Genomic DNA, 14,636 nt, shown 5'->3' with positions numbered 1-14,636 from the left:
ATAGATAGGTAGGTAGGTAGGTAGGTAGATAGATAGATAGATAGATAGATAGCATATTCTAACTTTCTGGCACCCCCGATGCTCCAGGCTCGTCTTATATTTTCCCTGCCACAGCCCTAGAATAACCCATTCCTTCAAAGAGTCTGGTTCCTTTTATTGATATTTGGAGACCAACATCTGGTTCTTCTAAAAATTTTTTCTGAACATGAGTTCATATTGATACTTCCAATCTTGCACCAGATTGGTGCTTCATTCTTGCCTTCCTCTTTCCCAATTTATAACTTCTTCCTCTGATGTGAGAAAATGGACTCTCATTATCAACGATATATTTACCTGCTTGTTCAACTCCAGTATACAAATAAAGTAGTGACAGACTTCCTAACCCATAACCTTGAAAGAAACAAATTTATAAACTAGAGAGCTTTGTTTGTATACAATTCTTTTTGTCTTCAGCCTTATGGTATAGAGTCGAAACACTATTTTCCAAGGTCAGCTCCTTTCTTCCCCATTTCCTTCCCCATTTCCCCATGTGATTTATCTGTTATACCAGTTAGACTCACTCATCACAGTGTACATTCTATCTTTCCCCCCATAAACTTGTTGCTTTTAAACAAATTTATACACAATAAAATTCACTTCTTTAGTGATGTATATTTCTACATTTTGACAAATGCATAAAATTATATGGCTAACACCACAGTTCCATGTAACAGTTCCGTCAACCAAAAACATTCCAAAGGCAACTGCAATTTAAATGCTGCTTTCTTGGGGCGCCTGGGTGGCACCCAGGTTAAGCATCCGACTTCAGCCAGGTCACGATCTTGCGGTCCGTGAGTTCGAGCCCCGCGTCAGGCTCTGGGCTGATGGCTCAGAGCCTGGAGCCTGTTTCCGATTCTGTGTCTCCCTCTCTCTCTGCCCCTCCCCCGTTCATGCTCTGTCTCTCTCTGTCCCAAAAATAAATAAAAACGTTGAAAAAAAAATTTTTTTTTAAAATAAATGCTGCTTTCTTAGCACCAACCAGGAGGTGGCAGGGTTTCTCTCTGAGAAGCAGCTTCACAAGGCAACTAAACCATCCAGCAATGCATGCAAAGGGACAAAGGAAGGCAGTTCCCACCCCTCAGTACTCCTTGTGTCATCTTCTCCTGGCTATGGTTATAGGAGTTATGAAGTTAAGCTTCTTCCCTAAAACAGGAGAGTTTGGTTAGAAGGTCCAGAGTCTCATATTCCAACTAAATAAGCAGGATGAATCATCAGAGAGAACAGTCAAGAAGCCAACCATAAATATGCTTTGAGAAAATACAGTGAGGACAAAAAAGGGAGACGAGAAAACTGGAGACCAACACCAAATCAGATCAAAGTGGAGAGATGCTCACAGGCTCTCTCTTCAAGACGTTACTTGTTTGGCAGTGGTGGCTGGGAAACGTTTCTGTAAGAGGAAACGGCCAGTGTGGAAGGGAGAGGACTTCTAGCTAGAGGAAAGAACCTGAGCACAGGCAGGATAATACAAAGCAGGCTTGAGGCACAGGAAGTAAATTCTGGACAGAAAAGGAGATTAGACACATAGCAGACAAAGTTAGTAACAATTTAAATGCTGTATTATAGGTATTTATCATCCAGTAAACACAGGGCATTCCAACATGCGAGTAGCTATGCCAATATGGTAGATGCTGTAAAGCAGCACGTTGTCTATACGGTTAGGTACCAGATCTGCCTGATTAATAATGAATTACAACTTAGTAATTATTATCCACATAATCACCACTAACTTATCTACTGGTAAGATATTTTACCTCTCCCAGCTGCATCTATAAACCGAGGGTAATATTTAATAATAGGTTTGTGCATATTCAATGAGACAATGCATAGAAAGTGCTGAAGAGTTTCTGATATACATAGTATCTGATAAATATTAGTATTATAAGTAAATTATAAATGACCTAAATTTATCTAAATGCCCTTTTTTAGAACTTTCTTACCTTTCTTCATGATAGGAAAGCTTTTATTTTTTAAAAAAATTTTTTTAATGTTTATTTATTTTTGAGAGAGACAGAGACAGAATGTGAGTGAGTTAGGGGCAGAGAGAGAGAGGGAGACACAGAAGCAGAAGCAGGCTCCAGGCTCTGAGCTGTCAGCACAGAGCCTGACGCGGGGCTCGAGCTCACAAGCTGTGAGATCATGACCTGAGCCGAAGTCGGACGCTCAACCGACTGAGCCACCCAGGCGCCCCGATAGGAAAGCTTTTAAAGGATTCTTCTGATCCCACATATAATTTTAAAAAACAAAAATAAAAACCAGTGTTAAGTATATCTGGTTGTCTGCACTTATTAATGAGACAAAACCAATTTGAACAGTTCACTAAATCTAACTCCCGCCCCAACACACTACTATTATGAACCCCTAGTACCTCGCGGAGTATTTTATATACGTTGTCATATTTAATCCTCTAGAGAATTCCCAAAAGGTTAAGTACTCACTATCACATGATTTTAAAGGTAAGACAATTGAGCATCAGACATAAAGCAAACTTCCCAAGGTCACAGAACTGATCTGTCACCAACCCCTGCCTCTATGCTTTCTACTGAACTGTACTATACTATATTGTCCACCCTCCATGAGAACGCTCCTAGAGTTTCTGACACTGGCCCTCTCCTCTTCTGTATCCAAGTTCTTTCCTTGGGTGGTTTTTACCCACCAACAAAATTTTACCACCTGATTGCAAACAGTTCCACAAACTTCTGCTTAAAGGCAGGACTTTTCACTTCAGTTCCTACATATCCACATTCCTTGGTGGACATTGTATGTGTCTTTCTCAGGTACCTCAAACAATGCACTGCCAAGGTCAACATTCTGCCCCACGCTGCTTTTTAGCCTGACTTTTTTTTCCTGGTAGGGCTGTTACTATTAATCCAAATCTTCAAGTTCAACTTCTGGTGCTGCCCAATATCCAGTACGTTATCAACTCCTATCAGGTAAGCTTCTCCCACGTCTCCCCATCTGTAACATTACTTTTTCTGCCCCTCCTTCAGATTCTTCACACCTTTCTTCCAGACTCTAAAAATTTTCTAGGTAGCCTTTCTGCTTTCCCCCACACCAATCCATTCTTTAAAGCCTGCCCCTTGGATTAATCCTCTTAGAAAATTGGTTTATTCATGTAATCTCAGGCCAATGGCTCTCAGAAAGCTTCCCCCCAAATCCCACATTCTTTACAAACCTGGATGCAGATTTCTGGGCATGCCTAACCTCTGAGTACACCATGATTCTAGCAAACAAAATGATATCACATGCAAGTGACATACTGCCTTCCTACTTTTTCATCCCAAATTCCTACTTCCTGTTATGCTCTGAAAGAAGAACTAGTGGAGTATATGAATCCCAGTTAGGACTTGATTGTTAATTGGGGTCTTGCCAAATGGAGCCTGTGAATTCATTCTCACAGAATCTGTAACATCTCACCAGTCTTTCTCCCCACCTAATCTGGGAAATCCCTGTAGGCAGGAGCTACACCAGACTCGTTTTTAGGTTATGAGTACATAGTACAACACCTGGCACACAGTGCAGGCTTGGGAAATAAATAACGCCAAGGCTTAATAGCTAACACTAAGATACAGTGATGGTTGAAGGGTGGGTAGTAGAGCCACAAGCACCACTCACCCTTCCGATTCATCCCCATCTGGAGGCATTTGAGCAGGCGGCAGTACTGGCACCTGTTCCTCTGCTTCCGAGACATGACACAGTTCTTGTCACGACTGCACCGATACACCCGCTTGTTGCAAATGCTCCGCTTGAAAAACCCTTTGCATCCCTCACAGGAGATGATTCCATAGTGCAATCCTGTGGCACGGTCCCCACAAATGAGACAGGTTCGTTGTTCAGCCCGATCATCTGGAACAGAAACTGAACAGATTCAAGTTAGAACACATGGAAATAATGGCTTTAAGCCTGCAGTCCTAAAACAAGCAACCCTGCTCTGGGCAGATCAAGAATATCACTCTTTCCAGGCTGACTGGCAAACAGGGGGCATCTTTAGAGCCTTTGTCTTAGGAACAGATCCTTACATCTACCTGCAGATAACACAAATATAGCCTATCTAAAAAATAACTCATGCTCATGCTCCTCCTCCTGGGTTTCATCATGACTTAGACCAGTATCCAGATCAGATACTTGGGAGATATCTTCGACTTCTCCCTCTCCCTAACGTTCCTCAGCCACAGCCCATTACTTCTACTCTGCAGAAAGGTAAGGATTACTGATACTGTATGTAAGTGCCCAGCATAGGGCATACATCCATTAAAGCAAAGTTGTAATTTTTAACCAGTGAAGAAGTTTTAACCATGCCCAGCCAACCAACCAGTCATCCATCCATTCAACAGATATTAGGCAGCTCTTCTAGTCTAGGCACTATTGTAAGGCATGGATACAGCAGTGAATAAAAGTCCCTGCTGAAGCTTACATTCTAGCAGAATATCTACTCTGTGTCCAGGCCCTGTGTTCCGTACTGGGTATTCAGAAATAAATCATCATGTTCCTGATAGTCAAGGAACTTACTGCCTAGCAACAAACAAGTTAGTCGAAGAGGAAATTCAGGCTGGATATATAGCTCTCTAACTTCCTCTTCCGTCAAATTCACTTGCTCAGGACCAAGCAACTGCTAAAGAACAGCCATATGACAAAAAAAAGTGCTCTGGTGAACTGTGATATCAGATCTTGCTAGCAGGTGCAAGAAACCTCCAAGAAAAGGTTTTGATCAGGGGCCAAGAGATTTGAACCTCACTGCTGAGTAACAGGTAAGATACAATGATTAAGAACACAGCCTTTAGAGTTGGAGATCCTTATTTAAACTGAAGTTCTGACACTTACTAGCTGACTGAACTTGGGAAAATTAAGTTATTTCATCTATCTGAATCTAGTTTCTCTCATCTGTAAAATGGGGGTTATAATGGTACATACATATCATAGATAAAATACTCAGCACGATGCCTGGGCTGCAATGGACATTTAATAAATGACAGCTACTATTTTTATTATCATTATCCTAACAGGCCCACACTTCATGTGATAATAAAATTCCTGAAAACAAAAGCATTTGAAAGCAATGTTAAAGAATGTTAAATGGCAGTATGTGTAGGAGAGATGTAAAGAAGAAAGGATACTAGCATTTAGGCAACTTTATTACATGCCAACTTAGAGATGTCTTTATGATCCCTATTTGTAGTAGGCTGGATAATGGCCACCCAAATATATCAGGTCCTAATCCCTGAAACCTGTAAATCTTACCTTGTAAGGAAAAGCAGGCTTTGTGGATGTGATCAAATAAGGATCTTGAGATGGGAGATTATTCTGGCTTATATAGGTGGGCCCTACTTGCAATCACACATGACTTTATAAAGAGAAAGACAGAGGGAGATTTGATATAGACAGAGGGGGATTTGATATAGCAGAAGAGGACACACACGCATGCACGCACACGTGCACAGAGGAGAAGGCAATGTGAAGACAGGTAGAAGGTGGACACAAGGAATGGCTGCCACTACAAGTTGGATGAGGCAAGAAATGAATTCTCCCCTAAAGCCTCTGGAGTAAGTGTGGCTCTGCCCACCTTCATTTCTACCCAGTGATACTGATGATTTTTGAACTTCTGATTCCCTAACTGTGAGAAAATAAATTTCCGTTGTTTCACGCCACCCAGTTTGTGTACTTTTTAACAGCAGCACAGGAAACTAATACACAATATTTTTTCCATACAGGGAAACATATATTAAGGCTCTTGCCAAAGAACACAGCAAATAGCAGGTATGCAGAGAGAACCATCAGATACATGACCACATGGCTAGGGAAATAGAGAAAGACAGATATGGAAAGAAGAATCACCTAGGTTCTTGAGGATTCTGTATTTTGTAATTACAGAATTTTCTAAGCCTTTCTTTTTTCACATTTTTCTTTAACATCTATTTATTTTTGAGAGAGACAGAGACAGAGTGCAAGCAGGGGAGGGGCAGAGATGGGGAAACAGAATCCGAAGCAGACTCCAGGCTCAGAGCTGTCAGCACAGAGCCTGACGTGGGACTTGAACTCACAAACCATGAGATCATGACCTGAGCCAAAGTTGGCCACTTAACCAACTGAGCCACCAAGGCGTCCCACAGAACTTTCCAAGCTTTTCTAAGGCTTGGATGAACTTCCCAACTGTGGGCAAACTGACATACCATGACAAACTCACATTTATGTCTTGGAATACATACTTTGTTTTCTTTTTAATTGGTCAAGCTAACTTAAATGGGTTTTTGTTACATGCAGCTAAAAGAAACTTGGTTAAAATGCTCTATAAAAATGGCCCTGGTGTAATAAGTATTCTTTTTCTTTTCCTTTTTTTCTTTTTTTAATTTTTAATGTTTATTCATTTTTAAGATACAGAGAGATAGAGCACAGTAGGGTGGGTCAGAGAGAGAGGGACACACAGAATCTGAAGCAGGCTCCAGGCTCTGAGCTGTCAGCACAGAACCTGATGTGAGGCTCGAACTCACGAACCGTGAGATCATGACCTGAGCTAAAGTCAGACGCTCAACTGACTGAGCCACCCAGGCACCCCATCTTTTCCTCTTTTAAAAATGCAAAAGAAATTCAAGGTAAACATTAGAGTAAAGTTACAACAGAAAATTTAAAAACTAAACCAGAAAAAGCCAAAAAGGCAAAATGAATGATAGGACAATAGTACTATGTGTGGGATGGGATTCCCTAGAGTGCCGGGCTTGAGTTGCTGAAAGGGCTTAGAAACAGAACATAGAATACTGTGAAAAATCATGACTGGATACAGAGAACCTAAATTTTCTCACTTTAAATTCAAACCTTCAATATTAAATTTATATATGCATGATATCACATTCTATCATATATATGATATATATCATACATAAACACACATTAAAATGTAAACCAGGGGCGCCTGGGTGGCTCAGTCGGTTAAGCAGCCGACTTCGGCTCAGGTCATGATCTCACGGTCCGTGAGTTCGAGCCCCGCATCGGGCTCTGTGCTGACAGCTCAGAGCCTGGAGCCTGCTTCCGATTCTGTGTCTCCCTCTCTCTCTGACCCTCCGCTGTTCATGCTCTGTCTCTGTCTCAAAAATAAATAAACATTAAAAAAAAATAAAAATAAATAAAAATAAAATATAAACCAGAACTCTATCAGAATAGACTTAAAAAGAGTTATAATTAATCAATCTCTAGAAGAACCATACCATCCCTTTCTTCATGGATATGATTTCACTGAACACCGACCACAACTAAGCACTGTGCTTTGTGCCGTGTCACATAATTCTCATAATCCCAAAGGTGGATACAAGTGCTACCATCCTTTTGTAATTGAGAGAATGGAGATCTCAAAAAAAGTTAAGTAACTTGTCCATTTATGAGTTGACGACCCTCATCTGCTAGTATCAGAATTGGAGTTCAGTAGCCTCTTTAGAAAGCATTCGTATGGTACTCTGCGCAGCATCTGGATCCAGAGCAAAGGACCCACTGAGCAACAATCCAATACAGACCTGTTAAGAATCTGCTTGTATCTTGTGACACTGCTTGTTCTTGTTCTTCTCATCAGTTTACTTTTTTTTTTTTTAAATTAACGTTTATTTATTTTTGAGACAGGAAGAGACAGAGCATGAACAGGGGAGCGTCAGAGAGAGGGAGACACAGAATCTGAAGCAGGCTCCAGGCTCTGAGCTGTCAGCACAGAGCCTGACGCGGGGCTAGAACTCACGGACCGCGAGATCATGACCTGAGCCGAAGTCGGCCCCTTAACCGACTGAGCCACCCAGGCGCCCCTCATCAGAGTTTAAAAGGCCACAATGAGATCAAAGACGAGGTGGGAATAATTCTCCACTGAGGGCACAAAGAGACTAGATTCCCTTTGAGTCCTATGACTGCTTCTCTCTCTGGCCACAGCTATTCTTCCTGCCATGTTCTGTTTCTATAAAACAGCATTGGTCTATGCCACAGACCAGGAACTAATTCAGAAGGAAGCCTCTCAAAGGTACAGGAGAAAGGCTCTCTCCCAGCGAACCCTGAAGCCCTTCAAGGAAGCATTTGACAAACTCCCCTCACAACATGTGGGAAAAGATCACAGAAACAGGAGAAATTATTGTTAACTGACCACTTGGGTACCAGGCCCTGTGTCAGGCACTTAACATGTTATTGTGCTGAATCATTAAAAATAAAGTACCTTATTTTACTGAAGAGGAAACTGAAGCTTATGAGGTCACCCAGTCACCAAGTATGGGAGTTAGGGCTAGAACCCCCAAGTCTAAGAATCTAATCATCACATTCTGTGGCCACAGCAAAGCAAATCTATCTATTCTATATGCAAGTAAGTCAGGCCCTTTGCCACTTGGGGGGGGGGGGGGGAGCTAAAAAGCCAAAACCTGTGTAAATGAACACATTGAAGCAAAATGCCCCAATTGTGCCCTGCCAGATACCAGATACAGATTTCTGCACCTCCTATTCTTGTAATGGAGTTGAAGGGTATTTTTATCTTTATTATTTCACTTGTACCAGGACAGGACAAGGATCATTTTTATAGATATCACAAAGAACATTTAGTGAGTATTCATTGTGTCCCATGCAACATTCAAGACATTTTTACATGTGTGGCCTTACTTATTCATCACAATAAATGAGAGGAATCATTATTCTCATATTACAGAACCTGGAATCTTAGAGCTAGAAAATGCCTTGGAAATTGCCTTGAGCAGACCTTTACTGGAGGCATGAATACCCTCTACAACATTCCAAAAATAAGGGGTTGCCCCACACTCTACTTGCACATCTTTAGGGAATCAATAAGGTACTTCATTCCATTCATTTTACACAGTTTTAATGGTTCAAAAGCTTCTTTTTACCCTAAGCAAAAGTCTGTTAACCTGAAGCTTTCCCTACTGCCCTGAATTATGTGCTCAAGGGCAAAAAAATAAATGCATAACCTAACCTAGTTTATATACCAACCATTCAGAAATTTAAAGCTAAATGGGGTTTCCAACTGTGAATTTCTTCTTCTTCCATTTCTTTTTTAAATGTTTATTTTGAGACAGACGGAGAAAAGGAGAGCGAGAATCCCAAGCAGGGTCCATGCTGTCAGTGCAGAGCCTGACGCGGAGGCTTGATCCCACAAACCACGAGATCATGACCTGAGCCAAAATCAAGAGTCAGATGCTTAACTGACTGAGCCACCCAGGCGCCCCTTCCTCTCCCATTTCTTATTCTTAATGAAATCACATAGTATCAAGATCTCTTAAAGTATCCAGAACTGAATGTTTTTTTTCTTAATATAAGACTCAATTAGCTTTGCTTTTATGTTTCTTCAGCCATCAATACCAGTAAACACATAGTATTTTATAATTACTAGTACTGTAAAAATGCTACACACTTAATAACTGGCAAACTGAAGCTTAAAAGAGACAAAGAACCTTAATCTTGGTTACACAGCCAGTCAACAGTAGAACTGAAATCAGAATTCAGGACCTTTTATTTCTAATCCCCCTTACACTTAATTCATATCTCATTCATAAATGTCTAAAGCTTAAAGTATTTATCACATATACCATTAACCCATGTCTTTCTTTCTTTCTTAAGATTTTTTATTTTTATTTTATTTTTTTAACGTTTATTTATTTTTGAGACAGAGAGAGAGCATGAACGGGGGAGGGTCAGAGAGAGAGGGAGACACAGAATCCGAAACAGGCTCCAGGCTCTGAGCGGTCAGCACAGAGCCCAACGCGGGGCTCGAACTCACAGACCGCGAGATCATGACCCGAGCCGAAGTCGGCCGCTTAACCGACCCAGCCACCCAGGTGCCCCAAGACTTTTTATTTTTTAAGTAGTCTCTACACCCAATGTGTAGAGGGCTTGAACTTACAACCAAAAGATCAAGAGTTGCATGTTCTACCAACTGAGTTAGCCAGGCATCCCAACCCATGTCTTTCTTATTCCATTCTTGGGAAGGTGAACGTTGAACCCAAAGGTAGGACTTTATCTTTGTCCTTGATTAATTTTATCTTTATATAATAAATTCTGTATGTCATTCTGGCCTATTGAAATCTTTAGGAATCCAGTCCTGTCACCCAGTGCACTAGTTATTTCTCCTACCTCCTTCTTTTCTCCAGGTTTGGTATTAGATTATTTGCATTTTCAACCTTAAGACAATATTAAACAAAATGTGGTGGGGCACCTGGGTGGCTCAGTTGGTTACGTGTCTAACTCTTGGTTTTGGCTCAGGTCATGCTCCCAACAACTCATGAGTTTAAGCCTTGCATTGGGCTTTGTGCTGAAAGTGTGGAACCTGTTTGGGATTCTCTTTCTCCCTCTCTCTGCCCCTCCCCACTGCACGCTCGCTCTCTCAAAAATAAACAAACATTTTTTTTAATGTGGCCAATAAATAAACATTAAAAGGGGAGGGGGCACCTGGATGGCTCAGTCATTAAGCCTCTGACTCTTGATCTCGTCTCATATCATAATTTCACGGTTTGTGTGATCCAGTCCCACATCGGACTCTGGGCTGACAGCACAGAGCCTGCTTGGGATTCTCTCTCTCCATCCCCATCTGCCCCTCCCCTGTGCTCGTTCTCTCTCTCTCTCTCTCTTTCTCTCAGAATAAATAAATATACATTAAAAATATAAGAATATGGGAATGCAAGCTGGTGCAGCCACTCCAGAAAGCAGTATGGAGGTTCCTCAAAAAACTAAAAATAGAACTACCCTCCGACCCAGCAATTGCACTACTAGGCATTTCTCCACAGGATACAGGTGTGCTGTTTCAAAGGGACACATGCACCCCCATGTTTATAGCAGCACTATCAACAATAGCCAAAGTATGGAAAGAGCCCAAATGTCCACTGATGGATGAACGGATAAAGAAGATGTGGTATATATATACAATGGAGTATTACTCAGCAATCAAAAAGAATGATTTGTTGCCATTTGCAAATACATGGATGGAACCGGAGGGTATTATGCTAAGTGAAATTAGTCAGAGAAAGACAAAAATCCCATGACTTCATTCACATGAAGACTTTAAGAGACAAAACAGACGAACATAAGGGAAGGGAAACAAAAATAATATAAAAACAGGGAGGGGCACAAAACAGAAGAGACTCATAAATATGGAGAACAAACTGAAGGTTATGGGAGAGGTTGTGGGAGGGGGGATGGGCTGAATGGATAAGGGGCACTAAGGAATCTACTCCTGAAATCACTGTTGCACTATATGCTAACTAATTTGGATGTAAACTAAAAAAAAAATTAAATTAAATATATATATATATATATATATATATATATATATATATATATATATATATATATAAAATAAATGGGGCATCTGGGTGGCTCAGTTGGTTAAGCATCTGACTTCAGCTCAGGTCATGATCTCACAGTTTGTGAGTTCAAGCCCCATGTCAGGCTCTGTGCTGACAGTTCAGAACCGGGAGCCTGCTTCAGATTCTATGTCTCCCTCTCTCTCTCTGCCCCTCTCTCACTCATGCTCTGTCTCTCTAAAATAAACAAATGTTCAAAAAAATGTTTCAATATATAGTAATAAATAAACAGAAGGTGGCATTCTGGTAAGCTGTGAGAGACCCTTCTCCAATCTGACTTAACCATTAGCATTCTGGAAATAGATGCTCAATTAGCTCTGCCTCTAGATTAGACCAGACACTCTAGTCTGGCTTGCATTTCTCTATCTTATATATAAGGATATCATGAACGAATGTGTCATATAACTCACTGAAATTTCAGATTCATTACAGCATCTACAGCATGCTTTGACTAGTGAGACTAACACAAAGGAAATATTCATAACCATTCCTAATTAAGCACTGTTAATTAATTAAATCAATGTTCTTAATCTGTATTATTCTACCTAAAATGCAATGGAAAGAGAATTAGGCAAGTAAGTACTTCATATTGGAGACTATGGATCATAGTAACTATACTGCTCAGAAGTCAAAAAGATAAGAGAGGAGTTGACAAAAAAACTGAGGGTTTGAAAAACAGCAGGTATTTGAAACTCTGCACAAGGTAGTTCATTAGCTGCAGAAACAGCAATGAGTAAAAAATAGTGTAGGAGAGAGAAGACTTACTAATTTGTCAGAGAAGATGAATATTTATCTTGATCAGCAGTACTAGAAGGGCTCAGATAGTGACCTTTGAGAATACCATTTCCTACAAACAGGAGCCTGGACTCCTTAGAGAAATGGTTGATTCCAGATTTGAGGCAGAATATATATAGGATGAGTGTTGTTGTGCTACCCAAGACTAATATGGGATCATGTTACATCAAAAAGATATAGGAAGCAAGTCAGTTGAGCGTCTGACACTTGATTTCGGCTTAGGTCATGGTTTCACAGTTCATGAGATTGAGCTCATGTGCTGACAAAGCAGAGCCTGTTTGGGACTCTCGCTCTCCCTGCCCCTCCCCTACTCATGCTCTCTCCCAAAAGAAATAAACTTAAACACAAACAAAGAAGAATATAGGAAGCAACACAAAAAGCCTCCCACTCGCCTAAAATGGAGCAACCTATATACGTCAAAAAGAATAATGACAGCAGTGGGTTAAAACACTTCAAAGATAATAATCAATGCATTTACAATAATATTAAAAAGAAAAACCTCATTAGTTACCATGGAGGTCACTTGCACACTAATTCATTATTCTGAAACTTGATGTATTAAGGGGAAAAAAAGCAAACATTAAAAGTAAAGCTATTGGAATCTTCCTCTCTTGCCCCTCTCCTCAAGAGTAAAAGGAGAGAGGAAGGTGTAAACTAAGACAGTTTTTAAGAATTTTAAACTTTTAAACTTTATGCTTTAACTGAAAAGACTGAAATTAGGTGAACAGACCTGCGTGGCAGTCAAGAGAACAGGCTTGGATAGGGAGGTAGAGTTGATCTCAAGGCCTACAGCAAGGTAAATCTCAACTCACAGATGGAAAGGAAAGAGAGCATGATCTGCTCTCCAGATCTCTTGAATAGAGGCAGTAGAACATGCAGACTAAGAACCTAGGCTCTAGAGTTACACTCTGGCTCAAACTAGGCTGTCACTTGCTAGCTGTGTGACTTTGTAAGGTTCCTTAACCTCTTCAGAGGTATCTCAGTTTCTAATCTATAAAATGTAGATAATATTATTGTACCTTCTTCAAATAACTGTTTTGAGAACCAAGGAATTAACAGACTGCTTATAAATGACATGGAACTCTAGCATCCTCATGGTATTAGAATGAAACAGCTTTGTAAATTCTAAAGTACTCAACACTATTATTGCTTGTCTTTTTTTTTTTTTTGAACTAAAAAACTTTTAAAATTTAGCACAAAAGAATATTATTCAGTCTGGTGGCAGGGGAAGGTAGTGACAGATTTCCTAGAAGAGGTGAGTTCTGAAGTATGACTACCACTTAGATAAATGAAGACAGAGGAGGGTACAGGGAGAAGAAATAACTGGCATATAAAGTCATGTCTTAAATTTGCAGCTGAAAAGCTCTCTCCAAGTTGGGTTTCCTCTGAGAAGAATCTCCTTCCTTTCTAAAACAGCCAATATACTTCACTGAGCTTTAGCAAGACTATCAAGATGAGTTACACAGAAACATCCACAGATACAATGTCAAGTTATGTCTTAACCCCTTTATATGTTAAAGAGTCATGATCTGCCCATAATTTGGTTCCTACACAATGTTCTAAAAGGAGCCTGCTGGTTACTCACGATAAATAAATGTAACATACATGAGCATTATTAGAAATAAGATAAGATGTTGGTCTTTGCTAGTTTTTCAAACCTTAGGAATAATCTTAAGAATTTGTTTTCAAGCCAAAAATTATTCTCATGCAGGTAACAGGAAGTATCATATTAAATTTCATTTCTTCAGGGGCATTGGGTGGCTCAGTTGGTTGAGTGTCTGATTCTTGATTTCGGCTCGGGTCATAATCTCATGGTTTGTGGGTTTGAGCCCTGCACCGGGCTCTGTGCTGACAGCACAAAGCCTGCTTGGGAATTTTTTTTTTTTATCTCTTTCTCTCAAAATAAATAAATATTAAATACATACATACATTTCTTCAACTTTTAACACTCCTGCTGAAACAGATAAGGGCAAAAGCAGAGCTCGGTTGGGGTCTCTATGGACACAGATTAATTTTCAGAGGCAGATATATCAAATTCAAAGGAAATAATGAAAACGATGAATAAAGCAGCTGGTATCATTGGCCTAGAAAAATTACTAACAATCTGAACCATGTACAGAGCCCTAGCAACATCTCAGAGGACCACTGACATATGTCTGCTCAAATAAATGGATTATTTACCAGGAACAATAAGTAAAGGAGAACAAAGACATTTATAAACTAATCTGTTCATCAATCTGACCAGAATTTTACAATACTTAGGTTCTTATTTTGTATAAGCGGCAGGACCCCTTAGTTACACCTAACCAAAGTTACACTGCAGGTTAAGTCTCAATCAAAGATATTAACAGTAACATCTGGCACCATGATTGCTACTGGGAAGATGCTCATTTTGTAAAATGAATGAAGAATGAATGAATAAATGGTATGGCTTTCCAAATTAGAAGTCATAACCCACAGCATCATGACTAGCATTTTTGGAGG

At 40.2% G+C, this 14,636-nt stretch overlaps 1 protein-coding gene across 3 annotated transcripts in view; it reads right to left on the bottom strand.

Annotated features, from left to right (window-relative positions):
• Window positions 1–14,636, bottom strand: part of NR6A1 (nuclear receptor subfamily 6 group A member 1) — a 227,333-nt gene that overhangs the window by 33,493 nt on the left and 179,204 nt on the right. For all 3 annotated transcript variants that reach the window (XM_027035090.2, XM_027035091.2, XM_027035092.2), the window contains one exon: window positions 3,652–3,894. In XM_027035090.2, the coding sequence (XP_026890891.1) occupies window positions 3,652–3,894 (243 nt within the window). The remainder of the gene's footprint in view (window positions 1–3,651; window positions 3,895–14,636) is intronic.

The sequence above is a fragment of the Acinonyx jubatus genome, chromosome D4 (genome assembly GCF_027475565.1).
Source record: "Acinonyx jubatus isolate Ajub_Pintada_27869175 chromosome D4, VMU_Ajub_asm_v1.0, whole genome shotgun sequence".
In the NCBI taxonomy this organism is placed as follows: domain Eukaryota; kingdom Metazoa; phylum Chordata; class Mammalia; order Carnivora; family Felidae; genus Acinonyx; species Acinonyx jubatus.
Note: the sequence above shows the minus strand (reverse complement) of the source record. Positions and strands in the feature narration are given on the sequence as shown.